Source organism: Salvelinus namaycush, chromosome 15 (genome assembly GCF_016432855.1).
Source record: "Salvelinus namaycush isolate Seneca chromosome 15, SaNama_1.0, whole genome shotgun sequence".
NCBI lineage: Eukaryota > Metazoa > Chordata > Actinopteri > Salmoniformes > Salmonidae > Salvelinus > Salvelinus namaycush.
The window spans coordinates 29,303,685-29,326,030 of NC_052321.1; the positions used below are offsets into that span (position 1 = coordinate 29,303,685).

The 22,346-nt window shown below is 42.2% G+C and overlaps 1 protein-coding gene across 1 annotated transcript in view; it reads right to left on the reverse strand.

Moving 5' to 3' along the window:
- LOC120060406 (cysteine-rich motor neuron 1 protein-like) overlaps positions 1–22,346 on the reverse strand; it is a 126,582-nt gene that overhangs the window by 100,691 nt on the left and 3,545 nt on the right. The window contains exon 2 of the mRNA XM_039009711.1: positions 6,136–6,309. Coding sequence (XP_038865639.1) covers positions 6,136–6,309 — 174 coding nt within the window. The remainder of the gene's footprint in view (positions 1–6,135; positions 6,310–22,346) is intronic.

Here is a 22,346-nt window from a genome sequence, read left to right on the forward strand (position 1 = left end):
CACTTTTATTGAAGATTGATTTTCTGTAGTAGGAGCAGGCGTGGACAGAGCGAGAGCATTATCAATCTCAGGTTGACCTTTCAGGAGACCTTTGTCTCTGTGTTAGAGAGTTTATTAAAGGCTGTTAGAGCAGGATGCGTCATCAGCGGTCATTCTGCCAATCAGAATGCACTATTAGGGGTCATTTAGCCTATCAGAACACACCATGAGGGCTCATTCAACCTATTAGAACACACCAGCCATACAGATCAACCTATCAGAAAACACTGGCCGTATGGGTCCAACCTATCAGAGCACACCGACCGGGCATACAGATCCAGTTAATCACAATCCACCTTCAGAGGTCATCAGACCTATCACAACCCACCTTCAGAGGTCATCAGACCTATCACAACCCACCGTCAGAGGTCATTAGACCTATCACAACCCACTTTCAGAGGTCATTAGACCTATCACAACCCACCTTCAGAGGTCATCAGACCTATCACAACCAACCGGGAGTGGAGATATACCGCACAGATTATTTTTGATTTATCTGTTCAACGAACTCAGGACAGCTTGCATACTTTACATTCCTGCCATATTATACATTTGTGCAGAGATACTTTTTTTTTTTACATCAGTCAGATTGGTTATCTTTTACAAGGACATAGCTGCTATTGTGTGCACCCGGAAGGCTTTGATCGTATTCGAGGCAGACTACATTGCATCGGATTGCGAAATCTTAGCGTTAGCTGATATGTTAAACACCTAACTAGGACTTCTGAGATCAGGCAGGTAACTGTAATGTAGTCCGCCTAGAACGCAGCCATTGTATATTCAAGCATCATGGTAAGTACACTTATACAGTGCATTCGGAAAGTATTCAGACCCATTCTCCTTTTCCACATTTTGGTACGTTACAGCCATAATCTAAATTAGACTATATATTTTTTTCTCCTCATCAATCTACACATAATAAGCCATAATCGCAAACCAAAAATTGTTTTTTAGCATTTTTTGCGAACCTTTTTAAAAAAAAAACATCAGAAATACTTTATTTACATAAGTATTCAGACCCTTTGCTATGAGACTCAAAATTGAGCTCAGGTCGATCCTGTTTCCATTGATTATCCTTGAGATGTTTCTACAACTTGATTGGAGTTCACCTGTGGTAAACTAAATTGATTGGACATGATTTGGAAAGGCACACACCTGTCTATATAAGGTCCCACAGTTGACAGTGCATGTCAGAGCAAAAACCAAGCCATCAGGTCGAAGGAATTGTCTGTAGAGCTCCGAGACAGGATTGTGTCGAGGCACAGATCTGGGGAAGGGTAATAAAACATTTCTGCAGCATTTAAGGTTCCCAAGAACACAGTGGCCTCCATCATTTTTAAATATAAGAAGTTGGAAACCACCAAAACTCTTCTTAGAGCTGGCCACACAGCCAAACTGAGCAATCGGGGGAGAACGGCCTTGGTCAGGGAGGTGACCAAGAACCCGATGGTAACTCTGTGGAGATGGGAGAACCTTTCAGAAGGGCAACCATCTTTGCAGCACTTCACCTATCAGGCCTTTATGGTAGAGTGGCCAGACGGAAGCTACTCCTCAGGAAAATGCACGACAGCCTGCTTGGAGTTTGCCAAAAGGCCCCTAAAGAATTCTTAGACCATGAGAAACAAGATTCTCTGGTCTGATGAAACAAAGATTGAACTATTTGGCCTGAATGGCAAGCGTCACGTCTGGAATAAACCTGGCACCATCCCTACGGTAAAGCATGGTGGTGGCAGCATCATGCTGTGGGGATGTTTTCAGCGGCCGGGACTGGGAGACTAGTCAGGATCGAGGGAAAGCTGAACGGAGCAAAGTACAGAGAGATCCTTGATGAAAACCTGTTCCAGAGGACTTAGCACCTCAGACTGGGGCAAAGGTTCACCTTCCAACAGGACAACAATTCTAAGCACACAGCCAAGACAACGCAGGAGTGGCTTCGGGACAAGTCTCTGAATGTCCTTGAGTGGCCCAGCCAGAGTCCAGGCTTGAACCCGATCTAACATCTCTGGAGAGACCTGAAAATAGCTGTGCAGCCAACCTGACAGAGCTTGAGAGGATCTGCAGAGAAGAACGGGAGAAACTCCCCAAATACAGGTGTGCCAAGCTTGTAGCATCACAACCAAGAAGACTTGAGGCTGTAATCGCTGCCAATGGGGCTTCAACAAAATACTGAGTAAAGGGGCCGAATACTTCTGTAAATGTGATATTTCCGTGGGTTTTTATATACATTTTTTTTTAAATAAAAAAGCGTTTTTTGCTTTGTCATTATGGGGTATTGTTTGTAGATTGATGAGGGAAAAAACAGAATTTAATCAATTTTAGAATAAGGCTGAAACGAAACTAAATATGGAAAAAGTTAAGGGGTCTGAATACTTTCCGAATGCACTGTATATACAAAAGTATGTGGACACCCCTGAACATGTGTGGATTCGGCTATTTCAGCCACAATTGATTGAAGACAGGTATATAAATCGAGCACACAGCCATGCAATCTCCATACACAAATAATGGCAGGAGAATGGCCTTACTGAAGAGCACAGTGACTTTCAAAGTGGCACCGTCATAGGATACCTGTCACGACTTCTGCCGAAGTCGTTGCCTCTCCTTGTTCGGGCGGTGCTCGGCGGTCGACGTCACCGGTCTTCTAGCCATCATTGATCCATTTTTCATTTTCCATTGGTTTTGTCTTGTCTTCCCACACACCTGGTTTCAATCCCATTCATTACCTGTTGTGTATTTAACCCTCTGTTTCCCCTCATGTCTTTGTCAGAGATTGTTTTATGTCAGTGTTGTTTATGGTTATATAGGTGTGCGACGGGTCCTCGTACCCATGTTTATTTTATGTATGTACATATTAGTGTTTGGAGCATGTTAAGTGGACATATATTAAAAGACTCCATTTACACTCCGTTTGACTCTCCTGCGCCTGACTTCCCTGCCACCTATACACACGACTCTGACAATACCACCTTTCCAACAAGTCACTTCGTCAAATTTCGGCCCTGCTAGACCTGCACCGGTCAACTGTAAGTGCTGTGGAAAGTGGTGGAAACGACTAAAAGCAACAACGGCTCAGCCGCGAAGTGGTAGGCCACACAACCTCACAGAACGGGACCGCTGAAGCACATAGCGTGTAAAAATCGTTTGTCTTCAGTTGCAACACTCACTACCAAGTTACAAACGGCCTCTGGAAGCAATGTCAGCACAAGAACGGCTCGTCAGGAGCTTCATGAAATGCGTTTCCATGGCCTAAGCCACGAGCCTAAGATAACCATGAGCAATGCCAAGCATAGGCCTGAGTGGAGTAAAACATATTTTCTGTAGTGATGAATCACGCTTTACCATATGTCAGTCCGATGGACGAATCAGAGTTTGGCGGATGCCAGGAGAACACTAACTGTCCCAATACATAGTGTCAACTGTAAAGTTTGGTGGAGGAGGAATAATGGTCTGGGGCTGTTTTTCATGGGTCGGGCTAGGCCCCTTAGTTCCAGTAAAGGGAAATCTTAATGCTACAGATATCATAGATGATTCCAACTTTGTGACAATCAGTTTGGGGAAAGCCCTTTCCTGTTTCAGCATGACCATGCCCCTGTGCACAAAGGGAGGTCCATACAGAAATGTTTTGTTGAAATCTGTGTGGAAGAACATGACTTGCCTGTACAGAGCCCTGACCTCAACCCCATTGACCACCTTAGGGATGAATTGGAACGCCGACTGCGAGCCAGGCCTAATCACACAACATCAGTGCCCGACTTCACTAATGCTCTTGTGGCTGAATGGAAGCAAGTACCCGCAGCAATGATCCAAAATCTAGTGGAAAGCCTTCCCAGAAGAGTGGAGGCTGTAATAGCAACAAGGGGGGACCAACTCCATATTAATGCCCATGATTTTGGAATAAGATGTTTGACAAGCAGCTGTCCACATACATTTGGTCATGTGGTGTATGATTTTCAGAAAAAGAGGAAATGGCATGATGACATAGGAGCCTCATCTTTCTCACCCTCATATTTGTTAGGGAGTTAAGGACTGCGTAACAAATGACACTTCCTTCCCTATATGGTACACAACTTTTTTTTTTACCAGAGCCCAATTGGCCCTGGTCAAAAGTAGTGCTCTATAAAGGAAATAGGGTGCCACTTGGGATGCAAAAACGATGTCTGCCTTCATTGCACAAAAAACAAAACCAGGCTCATTGGTATGCTGAGAAATATCAGTAATACCTGTGATGTTGTTGAGTATGATAATCCCAGTCTTTACTCATGGTAATCTCTCAGTCTGTGGTTACGGCGGCAAAAAGCCCAGTCTACACACACACCATGGATCTCCTGGGCCAAGACAGAGAGCAGACACACACATAGACAGGACTCAGACCGCCAATGTTAAAAACACCATCCACCAGCCATAACAAATAACTGAACCAGCCAGACAGGACACAACAACTACACAAAGCCACAGTTAGTTACACAGTAAAGTCAGTGACAGAAAACACCACAGCTAAACAGTGACAGGCTATATGACAGGCAGGCCTTAAAACAGAACACAGCACAACAACAGTTCCTCCATGTACAAAAGTTATACTCCATAGATCTTCACGGTGGAGAGGGAACCTGTGCTTTTCAAAGGGAGAGGCACCACAGCACAGCAGCCGTAGACTGAAGGTACACCTGCCACAACAAAACAACAAGGGCCATCGTCCCCGTTGCTAGGACTGTTGGTTGCCATAACAAGCCTATATTTTGGTGCTTTAATTGGCCATCTGCTGCCAGAGAACTGTAAACACACCGGCAGACACAAAGATACAGCCCTGGGTATCCATGGGGGACTGCAGTCCTAGTTCCGCTACATTTGCATTCTGATAGGCCTATTAGAATCCTGTGTTTATTTGTTTGTTTTTTTGAATATCACAGAAGAGAACCTGTCACAGAAACACATCCGACTAAACAAACAGGACACTTCACTCAAAAAAGAAAAGGATGGAAAAAAGAGGCAGCAAAAGAGCAGATAAATATATGACAAAATTGTGTGGCGCCAGGGATTTCCGTGTTGTTATTCAAAGTGCAGTACTCTGTAAAATCATTTTAAATATGCTGGGGGAACAACAGAAAAGGATGAATCTGAAAACAAAGCATGGGATCATTACAAAGAAAGAGTGGCATTTGCTCACTGCATAATGACTCAGTGACAGAAATTCAATCAGTTTGGAGGCTGCTTACCACCCTCAAAAATGAAGCTGGGAATTGATAATTTAGCTTGATTCGTGTCTGAGTATTTATGAATAACAACGAAGCACACAACAATTAGCTGAGTTAATTTCTGCTAATAATAAATCCTATAAGCCTGGCAGAGACATATGGGATCTATACATAATATCCAGAAAATCACTACACAAAAGGTGCTCAAAGGGTTCTTCAGCTGGCCCCACAGGAGAACCCTTTGAAGAAGGGTTCTACCTGGAACTAAAAAGGGTTGTCCTATGGGGACAACCGAAGAACCCTTTTGGAACCCTTTTTTCTAAGAGTGTATGAAAACTGTACAGTACGAGTCCGATCAGAATTCTAAGTACCCATTCACTTGGATCTATTCAAAGTCATAGCATCTAACAAAGTGTCCATCCAGGTGGTAGCTAACAGTAGACGACATGCATAAATAAGACCGCATGAAAAACACCTTGTGTACGTGTGGCTTGATACCTAAGACATGACCATGCATGCCCTACTCTCCCCAGTCTTTTGAACAGCGTCATGCAAGCGAGAGAGAATGAGGTGTTGTGTCGAGATGTGTTCCCCTCTGGGAATAATGTTCCACCATTCATTTGAAGAGGTATCATCAGCAAAACAGCACTGATGACGGCTCACTGACACGTCACCTTGGCATACCAAGTGTTTTCATTCATTTCTAGGCACATTTTAACATAGCATATAGGCCATTTAGCGACGTTCAATAGTGATTGCATATATTTCCACATGGGTTGCCCCAGGAAGAATCGAATCCATGACTCTGGCGTTGCCAGCACCATGCTCTACCAACTGAGCCATACAGGATCAAGAAGACCACCATTCATATGTCATTGTAAACATTCATTGATATGCATCATACCTTCAATCTTTCTCAGAGCGGTCTGGCATGCGTCCTGGCTGGGGAACTCAAAGGGGTTGTTGCAGGTCCGTATGCTGTCACACTCACACTTCCCATCAATGATGTTGCAGCCCGTGATCAGGTTCTCGTTGCACGGCTCAAATCCCAACAACTGGTCGTCGTCCCAGTTTTCGTCTGATCAGGAAGAAAGGTACATTGAGGGCAATGTCAACGTAATATTACATCAAATCAAGGACATGAACTTTTTGGTTTTATTATCTATGTTTGCCAGCATACCTCATACTGTACATAATCCATGATCAAGTAAACAATATAACATTTCATAAATGTTTCAATTCAAGATTTGTTTTCATGATGCCTCCAACAATCATAACTGAACATTGTTACCAGTACTCACACTATACCCCAAGAATGTATTCCAAATACAAAACTATAAAGGTCAGTTACTGTATTTTGTCAACTCCTCAGCTGAAATATTGATCATTATGGTGTATGACAGTGGGAACATCGCAAATGGCACCCTACCCTTACAGATGTAGGATCTTAATTTGATCACCCTGTTGCAGGAGAACTTTCCTGCAATTGAAACAATGTAAGACTTGTAGTGTATTTGAGGTTTAAAAAGGCTTCTAAAGTTTGCAATTTTCACTTTGAAATTTCAGACATTATTTTCCCTTACGAACAATGTATCAACCCCCTTAATTAGAATCGACATAATAATTCACATTCCCTGTTGCTGCATGATTATTTTCCTGCTGTAGCAAACTGGCTCAAATGAAGATCCTACAATGTAGAATAATAGTGAAGACATCAAAACTATGAAATAACACATATGGAATCTTGTAGTAACCAAAAAAGTGTTAAACAAATCAAAATATATATTATATTTGAGATTCTTCAAAATAGCCACCCTATGCCTTGATGACAGCATTGCACACTCTTGGCATTCTCTCAACCAGCTTCATGAGGTAGTCACCTGGAATGCAATTGTTAAAAGTTAATTGTGGAATTTCTTTCCTTCTTAATGTGTTTGACCCAATCAGTTGTGTTGTGACAAGGTAGGGGTGGTATACAGAAGATAGCACTATTTCGTAAAAGACCAAGTCCATATTATTGCAAGAACAGCTCAAATAAGCAAAGAGAAATGACAGTCCATCATTACTTTAAGACATGAAGGTCAGTCAATACAGAACATTTTCAAGAACTTTGAAAGTTTCTTCAAGTGCAGTCGCAAAAACTATCAAGCGCTATGATGAAACTGGCTCTCATGAGGACCGCCACAGGAAAGAAAGACCTGGAGTTACCTGTGCTGCAGAGGATAACTTCATTAGAGTTACCAGCCTCAGAAATTGCAGCCCAAATAAATACTTCACAGAGTTCAAGTAACAAGACACATCTCAACATCAACTGTTCAGAGGAGACTGTGTGAATCAGGCCTTCATGGTTGAATTGCTACAAAGAAACCACTACTAAAGAACAACAATAATAAGAAGAGACTTGCTTGGGCCAAGAAACACGAGCAATGGAATCTGTCCTTTGGTCTGATGGGTCCAAATTTGAGATTTTTGGTTCCAACCCCCGTGTCTTTGTGAGAAGCAGAGTAGGTGAACAGATGATCTCCGCATGTGTGGTTCCCACCGTGAAGCATGGAGGAGGAGGTGTGATGGTGTTGGGGTGCTTTGCTGTTGACACTGTCAGTGATTTATTTAGAATTCAAGGCACACTTAACCAGCATGGCGTTTCACAGCATACTGCAGCGATATGCCATCCCATCTGGTTTGCGCTTAGTGGGACTATCATTTGTTTTTCAACAGGACAATGACCCAACACACCTCCAGGTAATAGGGTGCCATTCAGGTGTACTGTTTGAAGCTAGCTAGCTCACCACATTATGTAGTTATATTTGCAGTGCAAACATGCAGTACATTTGAGATAGGGCAGTGCTTTTTCTCCAGCTCCCTTCTTAGTAGTGTGTGTGTGTGTGTGTGTGTGTGTGTGTGTGTGTGTGTGTGTGTGTGTGTGTGTGTGTGTGTGTGTGTGTGTGTGTGTGTGTGTGTGTGTGTGTGTGTGTGTGTGTGTGTGTTTGCTCGCACACTCGAGCATGTGTTGGCATACAGTATGTTTTGCACTTCCATCTTTGGGCATAAAAGTGACATTGAGAGTGTATGGGGAAATTCTTGAGTGTGTGTGTATACAGTTGTGGCCAGAAGTTTTGAGAATGACACAATATAAATTTTCACAAATTGCTGCCTCAGTTTGTATGATGGCAATTTGCATATACTCCAGAATGTTATGAAGAGTGATCAGATGAATTGCAATTATTTGCAAAGTCCCTCTTTGCCATGCAAATTAACTGAATCGCTAAAAACATTTCCACTGCATTTCAGCCCTGCCACAAAAGGACCAGCTGACATCATGTCAGTGATTCTCTCGTTAACACAGGTGTGAGTGTTGACGAGGACAAGGCTGGAGATCACTCTGTCATGCTGATTGAGTTTGAATAACAAACTGGAAGCTTCAAAAGGAGGGTGGTGCTTGGAATCATTGTTCTTCCTCTGTCAAACATGGTTACCTGCAAGGAAACATGTGCCGTCATCATTGCTTTGCACAAAAAGGGCTTCACAGGCAAGGATATTGCTGCCAGTAAGATTGCACCTAAATCAACCATTTATCGGATCATCAAGAACTTCAAGGAGAGCGATTCAATTGTTGTGAAGAAGGCTTCAGGGCGCCCAAGAAAGTCCAGCAAGTGCTGGGACCGTCTCCTAAAGTTGATTCAGCTGCGAGATCGGGGCACCACCAGTACAGAGCTTGCTCGGGAATGGCAGTAGGCAGGTGTGAGTGCATCTGCACGCACAGTGAGGCGAAGACTTTTGGAGGATGGCCTGGTGTCAAGAAGTACAGCAAAGAAGCCACTTCCCTCCAGGAAAAACATCAGGGACAGACTGATATTCTGCAAAAGGTAGAGGGATTGGACTGCTGAGGACTGGGGTAAAGTAATTTTCTCTGATGAATCCCCTTTCCGATTGTTTGGGGCATCCGGAAAAAAGCTTGTCCGGAGAAGACAATTTGAGCGCGAACAGTTTGGTGACGAACAATGCCTTTTCCAGCATGATGGAGCACCTTGCCATAAGGCAAAAGTGATAACTAAGCGGCTCGTGGAACAAAACATCGATATTTTGGGTCCATGGCCAGGAAACTCCCCAGACCTTAATCCCATTGAGAACTTGTGGTCAATCCTCAAGAGGCGGGTGGACAAACAAAAAAACACAAATTCTGACAAACTCCAAGCATTGATTATGCAAGAATGGGCTGCCATCAGTCAGAATGTGGCCCAGAAGTTAATTGACAGCATGCCAGGGCAGATTGCAGAGGTCTTGAAAAAGAAGGGTCAACACTGCAAATATTGACTCTTTGCATCAACTTCATGTAATTGTCAATAAAAGCATTTGACACTAATGAAATGCTTGTAATTATACATCAGTATTCCATAGTAACATCTGACAAAAATATCTAAAGACACTGAAGCAGCAAACTTTGTGGAAATTAATATTTGTGTCATTCTCAAAACTTTTGGCCACGACTGTAGACAGACAGATACAGTAAAGTATGTGTATATTATTGTCAATAACTATGTGTCGGCTTTGCTGTGCCTTGCTTGACAATGTGATGTATAGGAAGCCCACTTATCAAGTGCTTGTACAGCATGAGAACTTCAAGGTCACTGACTATAGTTATTGAAAAGAGCTCTGTGTTGTCTGTGAAATGCATATGGTTCAAGGTCTGAGAACACAATGTACATGTGACTCATCACTATCTAAACTTCTAGCACTAAAAATACAGCAGGAAATACATTCATTCATCACAACACTGCATGTGTACATAAAAGATGTGGCCATGAATGCACAGGCCGAGAATCGAAGAAAGGATTTGGTGCTTTTGCCATATGTCTGTTATCATGATATACACTACTGTATTCTTTTTTAAATGGAAGATGTAGAATCATAACTTCTCTTCCAAAATTCTGTAATAATTCATAAGGGCATTGCCTAACTCAAACGTTCTTGGAAACCTATTGACATCAGTGCATGATTTATGTGGAAATTTGAGTTATGAAGCATTGCACACATTCTGTATCTCAAATTAGAATTTGGCCTGTAAAAGTTGGCTGAAACACCAAACCCAACACCAAAGCAATGCTAAAAGAAAACTGTTGAAGTTACAGCCCAATAGCATCTGAAGTCCCTGTGATTTTGTATGAGGATAGCTCTGGTTCCCTGTGGTGGCACCTGATAGTTATTTTAGCAGGGGGCCCTGCCTGCATATAGGAGGAGGCAGCATTAGCTGGCACTGAAGGTACCTACACTGAACAAAAATATAAACAATTTCAAAGATTGTACTGAGTTACAGTTCACATAAGGAAGTCAGTCAATTGAAATACATTCATTAGGCCCTAATCTATGGATTTCACATGACTGGGAATATACAGATATGCATATGTTGGTCACAGATACCTTACATTTTTTTTATCTGAAAACCAGTCCGTATCTGGTGTGACTACCACTTGCCTCATGCAGCGCAACACATCTCCTTCACATAGAGTTAATAAGGCTGTTGATTGTGGCATGTGGAATGTTGTTCCACTCCTCATCAATGGCTGTGCAAAGTTGCTGGATATTGGCGGGAACTGGAACACTGTCGACACGTCGATCCAGAGCATCCCAAACATGCTCAATGGGTGACATGTCTGGTAAGTATATAGGCCATGTAAGAACTGGGACATTTTTGGGGGCGTGCATTATCATGCTGAAACATGAGGTGATGGCGACGGTTGAATGGCACGACAAGGGGCCTCAGGATCTCGTCACAGTATCTCTGTGCATTAAAATTGCCATCGATAAAATGCAATTGTGTTTGTTGTCCGTAGGTTATGCCTGCCCCTACCATAACCCCACCGCCACCATTGGGCACTCTGTGCACAACGTTGACATCAGCAAACCGCTTGCCCACAGGACACCATTCACGCTGTCTGCCAAAGGCCCACTACAGTTGAAACTTCACGGATTCATCCGTGAAGAGTACACTTCTCCAGCGAGCCAATGGCCATCGAAGCTGAGCATTTGCACACTGAAGTCGATTATGACGCCGAACTGCAGTCAGGTCAAGACCCTGGTGAGGACGACGAGCATGCAGATGAGCTTCCCTGAAACAGTTTCTTCTGTTGTGCAAACCCACAGTTTCATCAGCTGTCCGAGTGGCTGGTCTCAGACGATCCCGCAGGTGAAGAAGCCGGATGTTGGAAGTGGATTACGGTAGAGAGGCGGCTTATGGCCGCTTATGTAACAGCTCTGGTGGACATTCCTGCAGTCAACATGCCAATTCCATGATCCTTCAAAACTGTTGCATTGTGTTGTATGACAAAACTGCACATTTTATTGTCCCCAGCACAACATGCAGATGTGTAATGATCATGATGTTTAAAGATGCACTATGCAGAAATCCCTCTGTCATATTCTGGTTGCTAAAACTCAAATAGTTCGCCTAATTTTAGTTTATGTGACAAAATAAGCTAGTATAGTGTAGATTCTCTACACTATCTAAACCACTGTGAAATATATTTTCCATAACCAACAATATTGTTGTTTCGGCTGTTTGAAGCTGGTGTACAAAACCGAAAGTAAAACATGTAAAAACAAAACTGAACAACGGGAATCACAGAGATCTAACGCTTCTTAGACTTGCTTTCAAGTAGAATGATAGATCTATAACTCACATTTCTAGGTGAATTTGGTCGGGTCGCCCAAAAAGTTACATATTGCCACATTAATCAGCTTCTTGATATGCCACACCTGTCAGGTGGATAGATTATTTTGGCAATGGAGAAATGCTCACTAACAGGGATGTAAACAAATTTGCGCAAAACATTTTATAGAAATAACCTTGTTGTGCATATGGCCAATTTCTGGGATGTTTTATTTCAGCTCATGAAACGTGGGACCAACACTACATGTTGTGTTATATTTTTGTTCAGTGTTTTAATTACTCAAGAGGAAAGATATTTCAAACGCTTAAAGGCTCAATGCAGCCATCTTTATCTCAATTTCAAATCATTTCTGGGTAAAAAGTAAGAACCTTACTGTAATTGTTTTCAATTAAAATTGTAAAAAAAGAAACAAAAATAGCTTCTTAGCAATGAGCAATTTTTCAAGCAAAGGTTTTGTTAGGACTGTCTGAGAGTGGTCTGAGGGGAAAACTAGCTCTTATTGGCAAAGAGGTTAAGAACTCTCTTTCTTACTGTATTATTGACTGTATGTTTGTTTTACTCCATATGTAATTCTGTGTTGTTGTATGTGTCGAACTGCTTTGCTTTATCTTGGCCAGGTCGCAATTGTAAATGAGAACTTGTTCTCAACTTGCCTACCTGGTTAAATAAAGGTGAAATAAAAAACAAATAAAAAAATTGGTCAATCAACTAATTTACCGCCTGGTGATTTCTCCAGGTAGGCCAAAACTCCATCTCACCTTAACAGGCTAAAATTGCAGGCGGTCTTTTCAAACAGCTCTTACACTCAAAGGGCATTACCATCATTTTTACAATTTCACAGTATTATTTCAACCACATTGTGTGGAAATATATATAAAACACAGGAAAATCACATGTTTGACTACACTGGGCAACACTTTTAAATGTACAGTATGTTGAGTAGGAGAGGGGAATTAAATAACTGTCTTTGTGAGACAAAATGATGCAACATTAAAGCAAAAAATAAAATAAAAATGTGCCTTTAGGAAAATAATATGTAATTTTCATGGATTTAGCTACAGAAGCTGCTGTGCTCTTCCTGTCCTGAGGCTTTGTGTGTGATTCGCTCGCTTAGGATTCTAACCTAACTTTTATATCTTCTTTAGTCCTGCCAGACAACCCTAACTCTTTCATCTCTACTTCTGGCCCTAAACGATATCCACTATCCAGGCTTGGAAGTTATATGGCAGTCTGTCCCTTGAGGACAGACTGCCAGTTGATGGCAGACCTGGGTTCAAATACTATTTGAAATTGTTCCAATACTTTTAGCATTTGCTCTAGTCTGCCTGAAGTGCCAGGTGGTTGCCATTTTGTGACAATTCTATTGGTTCCATTTATGCCAGGCAATCTCAATAAAGTCCAGATAAAGTATTTGAAATTATTTTTAATAGTATTTGAACCCAAGTCTGTTCGAGGGACTTCAGGGACAAAGAGGAGGAACGTGATAAGGAGGAGGCAGTGGAGGAAAAGGTACACATTTCCGCTTGTCTTCACTCACTACAGACAATAATCTGTGTTCTCAACAAATTGAATCCAGCCTTCACTGGCCCTATTCGTGGGAGCATCAGAAAGACACTGGGGCACAAAATCAGCCTTTGGCGGCAGTCACACCCATCTTTGGGCAAAGGTGTTAAAGGGTTGTCTCACCATTGAGTGTCAGGATCTTATTTGAGCTGGTGAGCATGTCATGGCCTGTGGCGTCACTCAATTAAATGTGTCTTCATTTCTCTCTAAGTGTTATCGCACAGTGTTATTCCCAAAATCACATTATAGTGATTGGAAAGTGGAAACAATATTTTATTGCATTGAAATCTACTCATAAATCAGTAAAGTGAATGACTGGAGGGTGTAAGAGAAAATGAGGCATCTGGGATTGATTTTGGTTGGGTGGTTCACGTCCCCTCTGCGCCTACAGATGTAGGATCTTAATTTGATCACCCTGTTGCAGGAGAACTTTTCTGCAATGCAAGAAATTAAACGCTTGTGGTGTATTTGAGGTTTAAAAAGGCTTCTGAAGTTTGTAATTTCCACTTTGAAATGTCAGACTTAATGTTCCCTTGCAAAAATGTCCATTAATTATAATCCACATAATAATTCACATTTCCTGTTGCTGCAGGATTTTCAATCTGAGATGGTGGAGAATTTGAGAGTGGTTTAATTTCCACAGCCCCATCCCTCATCTTACCAAACAAAGTAGCAGGGTCAGGCTATTAAAATGACAGATTGTGTCTTTGAGTTTTAGATGGATTTTTAGATGGATGGATGTCATTGCCAGTGGTTGAAAGAGAGAGCATTTGAGACATATAGAACAGAGAAAACCAGTTTAGTTCCACTTTCAGTAGATGCCTGCAAATGTGAAGTGACACCTATGTTCTGAGCACAACACTAATGAGGAGAGTCATTGTTACAGTACATGCTCCAGGTGCACTCTGGGTACGGTAGTGTTTATCATGTGCTAATGATGTTTGACAAATAACCCTGATGGAAATCTTTATCATTGAAAATACTGAAATGTCAGATTCAGTAATGATGGTTATTGTCTTCCTTTTTTTAATAGGCATTGGTAGCACTATGGTGTACCATTTATGTGAAGTGCACCTTTAAACGCTGTCAGAAAGTCCCAAGTGGATGCCTGTCTAACAGGAAGCCCTTGAGAATGGACCTCCGTGGAACTGCAGCTCATCTCATTCTGTAAATATCCAGCTGCAGAAATGGCTAACATCACTAAGTAAAAATGTAAACTATGCACGTCGCCTTAGACGAGGGTGTGAGCTAAGCAAATATATTATTATTATTCCTCCCCAGCCCTCATGCTACTGTATAGCATGCATGTAGCTTGTATAGATAAGCTAGAGGGGAATGCCGAACAGCAACAGAACACACCAAAAATATAGAACATTCTATCCTTAGAATTGTTAGAATCTCTGTTGTATGGACTTCCTGTTTTTTTTGTCACTCAGAATTATGTAATGTTGTTTTTAACGCACTAAATTATTTGGCATAAGTCTGACAAGCAGGCAGCTTCACTAACGTTCAGATCTGCTTCTGTGAGCCAAGCGAAAACTTTCCATGCGTGAACTGTAAAAACAAGAGGAAGAGGATGTGTCCTAGTTCCTCTCAAGTTTTTAACCTTCTTCTTGACAGAAGACAGAAGGCATTTCTATGTAGAAAGAAACCAATTTCATTTGGCCACATTACCATTTGAAAAACAAGGGAGCCAGCCAGAGCCAGGCATATTGCACAGCACACATTGAGTATTTGTTTTTCTAGCATTGTAACATGGCTCTGGTCTTATCTCAGTGACATTTAATTTCACATCAACATTTGATCAACACCGCTGTTGGGCATCAATGGAGGGACTTTAATTTGGATTTGAAAAGGACTGATGCAATGAATCTTGTGTTGACCGCAGTCCAATTTTGATTAATAATCTTTAGATGAGTTTATAACCAAGATCAACTAGTAATTTTGCCATACAGCCTCATTCGGTTATGATCATTACTTAACCATTCCTATAATTGCACTCATTGTCATCTGGTTAATTTGGACTATTACTCCTTGAGAGCCACTCAAACAATGTGACAATGGTGTACTGTGACACCATGGTGTGCGAGGAACTCCATGCTTGGGATTCATGGCGTACTTTTTAAGAACAGTGTCACTTCAAAGTCATTCACAGCTATAGCTTGCCATTTGGGGTCAGATGATGGCTTTGTGTTGAGTGACAGACACCTCAAGAAGACCCTATTGTGTAAGCCCACTGAGGGTAGGGGTAGGTGGTGCTAGCAACGCCAGGGTCGTGGGTTCGATTCCCACGGGGGACACATACACCAAAATGTTATGCACTCATTATATTTCTTTGTATAAAAGTGTTTTCTAAATAGTATATTATGTTAGCATTACACAATTTGTAGCCTTTTATTTGCATAATGCCCCCTGGTAGACCTGGGAGCTATTCCTATGAGACAGACCATTCAGACTCTGAACAACTAGTGCACGTAATCAATTACTTCCAATATGGTTAACATCAAGGATAAGGTAGAACCTATTGTTTACCTCAATTTCCTCTTTAATCGACCCAAGTGAATAGGAAGCTCTCCTTCCTTCCTCTAAACATTCTGGGAATGATGTATAAAGTAATTCATTGAGACATACATACATACATACATATGCATGAGCGATTATTATTCCATCTACATACTTCAAAAACCTTGTAAACTACTGACTACAAACACTTGTGTCTGGTATTGTGATACTGTTCAAAATCAGATAATAATTATCACTGCAGTTGTTTATCTCTCACATGGCTGTCAAACTATGACAGCAAAATTATGTAGAAATAGAAATGACAGATTGGATGTCAGACAGTCAGTGTGTTGTAAAGGATGAGAGCCTTGAGGCGGTATTTGGCCTGAAACTTGGAGCTGCCTGCCTGCCTGAGTGGTAATGTAACTTCTGTGTCAGAGAGCTCCTGAGTGCAGCTAATGTCCCCTGAAACCCAGACCATCCAACAGCACTAACTGGGGAACTGGAACAGAAAAAATACATATCATCCACAGCAGGGCCATCATCCCCACTGGGACGACCCTGAAGCCCCAGAGCCTTCAGTCTCCTGGTGCTCTTTGTTCCACGTTATCCCATTAGCCAGGCACCGTTCTGAGGATCTGATGGAGGTGAGCTTGGGGTAAGCCACTTATACCCAGTGTGATTGTCCGAAGTGAGAGTGATCAGTGAGAATTCCTGGCTCTGGCTGATATGACCTGTTGGTTTTGAAATGTGATCAGATTCGTTTGAACACCTGCCCGGGACTGCCTGGATATAAGTTTAGGGGCTAAAAGGCATTCATTTCATCTGATCCTTTGTGTAAAGGGAGAAGCTCTCCGACGGTAACAGTATCTGACTGAAGTGCCTATGAGGTATGGCGGAGCAGAGCCCCTTTTGCTACACCAACAAAGGCCCGCACTCTGCCTGCGTCGTTGTGACACTCATCATCATTCATCATGAGTCATTACAGCCGACATTAGCTGTCATGAGGCGTGACCCATTGTGTGCTCTGCCTCCGTGACACTATGAACAGCAGCAGGCATGTCAGCGCATGGTGACTACTAGGGCTCTGATGAGCCAGGTGAATATAGGGTCTCTGGGGGACAGCTAAGGGAACATTAGGGTTTGGAGGTGGGGGTGACTATAGCTCTAATATGTTGGGGAAAGGCCCTGTGGGGAACGGGGAACATCTAAGGTTGGAGGTGGGGAGTGTGCGGGTGGGGCTAAGGTCATGCTCTGTAGTGGTGGTGTAACTGACCCACCTGAGAGACTACTTACTGGCCAAACATTTCAGAGTCTCATCAACATGTTTCCATTAATGGCCACCCCTGTTGAAACCCGACTCCTTGTGTCTCTCTGTGGCGTCCTCTAAGGCTCTGTTTGTGTCTACAGTAAGGCTGCATGTAGGGCTAAATAATGTCAGGGGTTGTCTTTCTCCACACATATATTGTCATATATTGGAAAAGCTTTCATATCTTTGAGCAGTAGGCTATGAATCTCATTTGATTAATTTGGTTAAATTCAGTCTGAGTAGCCCTTTACACTAACAATCTGTTTACGGGTTGAAAATGGCAGATTTGGTCACTGATAAGCACCTAAATTGGAATGTAGTGGCTGTAGAGTTACATGCTATACGTGACGTTACAGCTTTGTATGGGATTCAAATGACAGACGCTCAACATGTGAGCACCAAGCGCAACATGCCCTCATCCCTCCCTCTAATTGGGCTATTTTTGCAAATGCTTTGTTGTCTGAAAGAAGGGAATGCTATAAATCAAGATGACTCAATGTGTTCTGAAAGATGAGACGCTGATGTCATACATGCAAACCACAAACCTGGTCCAAATGTGCACTTCACATTTCCATATTATAAAACTCATGTAATTTATAGTGTCAACGTTTATGATCACTATGTTTGATGTACAGTTACAAAAATGACATAACTTCCTACTTCCTACCCTATTTTCTGAACAAAAATAGCCTGTTTGTCGTATTGTGAAGAAAATTTGCAGCGGAACACGCACCTGAATGCCCTCATGAATCCATACTTTGCTTACCAAAATTACTATCTGTTTCTCTGAAGTGACTTACCGTAAGATCATATTTTATAACTTAGCTAGTCATGTTGGCAGTAAAAGCTTTAAAATTATGCCCACCTGACTCAGATTGCGATTAAAGTGGATTCTTTGGTACTATTGCATACTTTTTAGCCAGTAGATCTGAAAGTAGTGCTCTCTTTATTTCTGCTGTGTGTTTGCTGGCTGTCACTCAAATAACAAGGGGCTGAAACTCGAATTGCTAGGGGGCTGGCCCACATGGGGAAAATGTAGGGGGAAATGGTGCAGCACAGGTTCCAGAAAACAGTCGCTTTCAAACTAGGGATTTAGTGGCTAGTTGAGGTAAGATAGTAATTCTGCCTAAAGAATACGCATGTATGAACTACAAAATGACACATCCAGCCCAAAGCGGGAGGTTAGAAAATACTTACTAGTCGACAAAGTTCCAGAGGATGTCTTTAATAATGGACAGTTTTTAGATTGAGTAAACAAAAACAGTAATTGTGTAATGGTGGGGATGTAGGGCTGTGTTCCAAACGAACAAATAGAAGTGTGCTTGCTTCAGTTCCTTAAAAACCTCTTAAGGATTAGCCCCTTTTTTTCAATTTTCGCCTAAAGTGACATACCCAAATCTAACTGCCTGCAAGGATATGCATATTCTTGGTACCATTTGAAAGGAAACACTTTGACGTTTATGGAAATGTGAAAGGAATGTAGTAGAATATAACATAATAGATCTGGTAAAAGATAATACAAAGAAAAAAACAACCATTCTTTTGTATTTTTTGTACCATCATCTTTGAAATGCAAGAGAAAGGCCATAATGTATTATTCCAGCCCAGATGGAATTTAGATTTTGGCCACTAGATGGCATCAGTGTGTGTGCAACGTTTAAGACTGATCCAATGAACCATTGCATTTCTGTTCAAAATGTTGTGCCAAGACTGCCCAAATGTGCCTCATTTATTTATTAATCACTTTTCATGTTAAAAATTGTGCACTCTCCTCAAACAATAGCATGGTATTCTTTCACTGTAATAGCGACTGTAAATTGGACAGTGCAGTTAGATTAACAATCATTTAAGCTTTCTGCCCGTATCTGATATGTCTATGTCCTGGGAAATGTTCTTGTTACTTACAACCTCATGCTAATCGCATAAGCCTACGTTAGCTCAACCGTCCCGAGGAAGGAACACCGATCCCGAAGAATATTTATTAATGGCACAGCTAGGAGACCTCAAAAAACAACCTAATATTTGATGGCTCCTTGAGTCAAAAAAGTGCACTGAAATGATTTACTAACTTTCTACACTTTGGAGAGGTGTGTGGCCACTTGGAGACTCCGGTTAGACCTCTTACTCAAACCCTTGTCATTTTTTTGTCTTATGTTGCACCTACCCCACATTTCCCATGAATATTATTATGTTACTGAATATATACAGATTATTTTCAGATTTAGTCATCGACAAATGCTGCCAAAAGTACAGTAAATGTAAAATGCACATAAAATCCACAGTGTAATGTTTGGATTCAGTCTTGTGTCAGGTGAACTGTTGTGTCCTCAGTTTTGGTCTGATAATTTCCCCATAATCTCCAAATTGTTCCCTTTCAATTGCTACCATGGTTATGCATATGCTTCTCATATTTCTTCTGTTTGAAACATTTCATTTTGGCCCTACTTCCCACGAGTGTAAAGGGTTCATTTCATTTAAGTATTTAAGCGCTTGTCAGACATCCAGCAGAATATCGTAAAGTACCCGGCCGAATACACAACGTGTCCCTCTAGTAAAAGCGGCTAGTGCCTTCACATACGAGGACGACAGCCCACAGTCTATGCGACAGCCGCCGGTGAACATAGCAACGAAATAAACTAACTTTATCAACGTGCGAATAGATTAACGCTATAACAACAAAAACATACTTACATGCAACAGAAATTATTATTCCAAAAATGGGTTAGAAAACTATGATTCTAATTGTTAAATGTGACTGGTGTTAGCCAGCTAGCTAGAGTGGACAAGTTAGCTGGTCCTTCTGTATCACCACGTAGACTCCGTTTTTTAAAGTTTTTTTTACAGTGATTGGTCAACAACAAATAATAGAGCAGAATCACAGATAATCTGTTATATTGACCAGATACTCTAAATCAAATCAAATTGTATTGGTCCCATACACATATTTATCAGATGTATATTGTGGGTGTAGCAAAATGCTTCTGCTTAGGAGCTAAATGCAGAGCTGCGAAGTCTGTTGGCGCCATCTTTGAAAACAATGAAAAGTAATGTCTTCGAAAATAGAGGCCAGTCGGGAGGAGGCAAGATCAGGTGGGACCATTCTAGCCAATGAGAGGGCAAATACGCACGTGAACAACAGGCACAACGTAATAATTCATGAAAACTAAAATTACCTTTTTGGTCTTCATTAAAGGTTAGGCATAATGTCAGTAGTGTGGTTAAGGTTAGGTTTAAAATCATATTTTAACGAGATAAATTGTAGAAATAGGAGACTCGGTCTCAACTTTTAAGTCTTTACTGAAGACTCATCTCTTCAGTGGGTCATATGATTGAGTGTAGTCTGGCCCAGGAGTGTGAAGGTGAATGGAAAGGCTCTGGAGCAACGAACCGCCCTTGCTGTCTCTGCCTGGCCGGTTCCCCTCTCTCCACTGGGATTCTCTGCCTCTAACCCTATTACAGGGGCTGAGTCACTGGCTTACTGGTGCTATTTCATGCCATCCCTAGGAGGGGTGCGTCACTTGAGTGGGTTGAGTCACTGACGTGATCTTCCTGTCTGGGTTGGCGCCCCCCCTTGGGTTGTGCCGTGGCGGAGATCTTTGTGGGCTATACTCGGCCTTGTCTCAGGATGGTAAGTTGGTGGTTGAAGATATCCCTCTAGTGGTGTGGAGGCTGTGCTTTGGCAAAGTGGGTAGGGTTATATCCTTCCTGTTTGGCCCTGTCCGGGGGTATCATCGGATGGGGCCACAGTGTCTCCTGACCCCTCCTGTCTCAGCCTCCAGTATTTATGCTGCAGTAGTTTATGTGTCGGGGGGCTAGGGTCAGTTTGTTATATCTGGAGTACTTCTCCTGTCTTATCCGGTGTCCTGTGTGAATTTAAGTATGCTCTCTCTAATTCTCTCTTTCTCTCTTTCTTTCTCTCTCTCGGAGGACCTGAGCCTTAGGACCATGCCTCAGGACTACCTGGCATGATGACTCCTTGCTGTCCCCAGTCCACCTGGCCGTGCTGCTGCTCCAGTTTCAACTGTTCTGCCTGACCTGTTCACCGGACGTGCTACCTGTCCCAGACCTGCTGTTTTCAACTCTCTAGAGACCGCAGGAGCGGTAGAGATACTCTTAATGATCGGCTATGAAAAGCCAACTGACATACTCCTGAGGTGCTGACTTGCTGCACCCTCGACAACTACTGTGATTATTATTATTTGACCATGCTGGTCATTTATGAACATTTGAACATCTTGGCCATGTTCTGTTATAATCTCCACCCGGCACAGCCAGAAGAGGACTGGCCACCCCTCATAGCCTGGTTCCTCTCTAGGTTTCTTCCTAGGTTTTGGCCTTTCCAGGGAGTTTTTCCTAGCCACCGTGCTTCTACACCTGCATTGCTTGCTGTTTGGGGTTTTAGGCTGGGTTTCTGTACAGCACTTTGAGATATCAGCTGATGTAAGAAGGGCTATATAAATTGATTTGATTAGATTTGAATAAATTTGATTTGAAATTTGATTTGATTTATTACTTTGTGGCTATGGTAACTAGTGACGACCAGGTACAACTTCAATATAAAGTGTTTTTTTCTCAAAGTTGCCGGGATGTTTTGTGTCCTACTTATATCAGTACACTCGTAACAACCTAATCATTGCGAAACTTCTATTCGATCAAATAAGTCACACATAGCTAATTATCCATTCAATTTCTTTTTTACCAAATTCGACACTCTCATTGACCTCGACGCAAAACCTCCTTGCCCAAAAAACGCCACCTGCTGGAGAAGACAAATTTTGGGCCCAGTTATCCCTCTCGCATTGCAGAATCCTATTTTCTCTGCCTCGGCAGAGCGGCTTCCACAGGCAGGAGCACAACTGACCGCTCGGGCTGTCCGCCTGGATAGAATTTCGCCCCCCGCCTAGGCTTCACTGAAAATTAATAGGTAACCCCGTCCACGGCACAGTCTGTCAGCGCCTTTAGAATGAGACATACTGTAACAGATATCACATGGACTTTAAAAGCATTCATTATATTAATCCGTTTTCCTCTCCACTGGGATTCTATCAGTGGAGACTGCTGAGGGGAGGACGG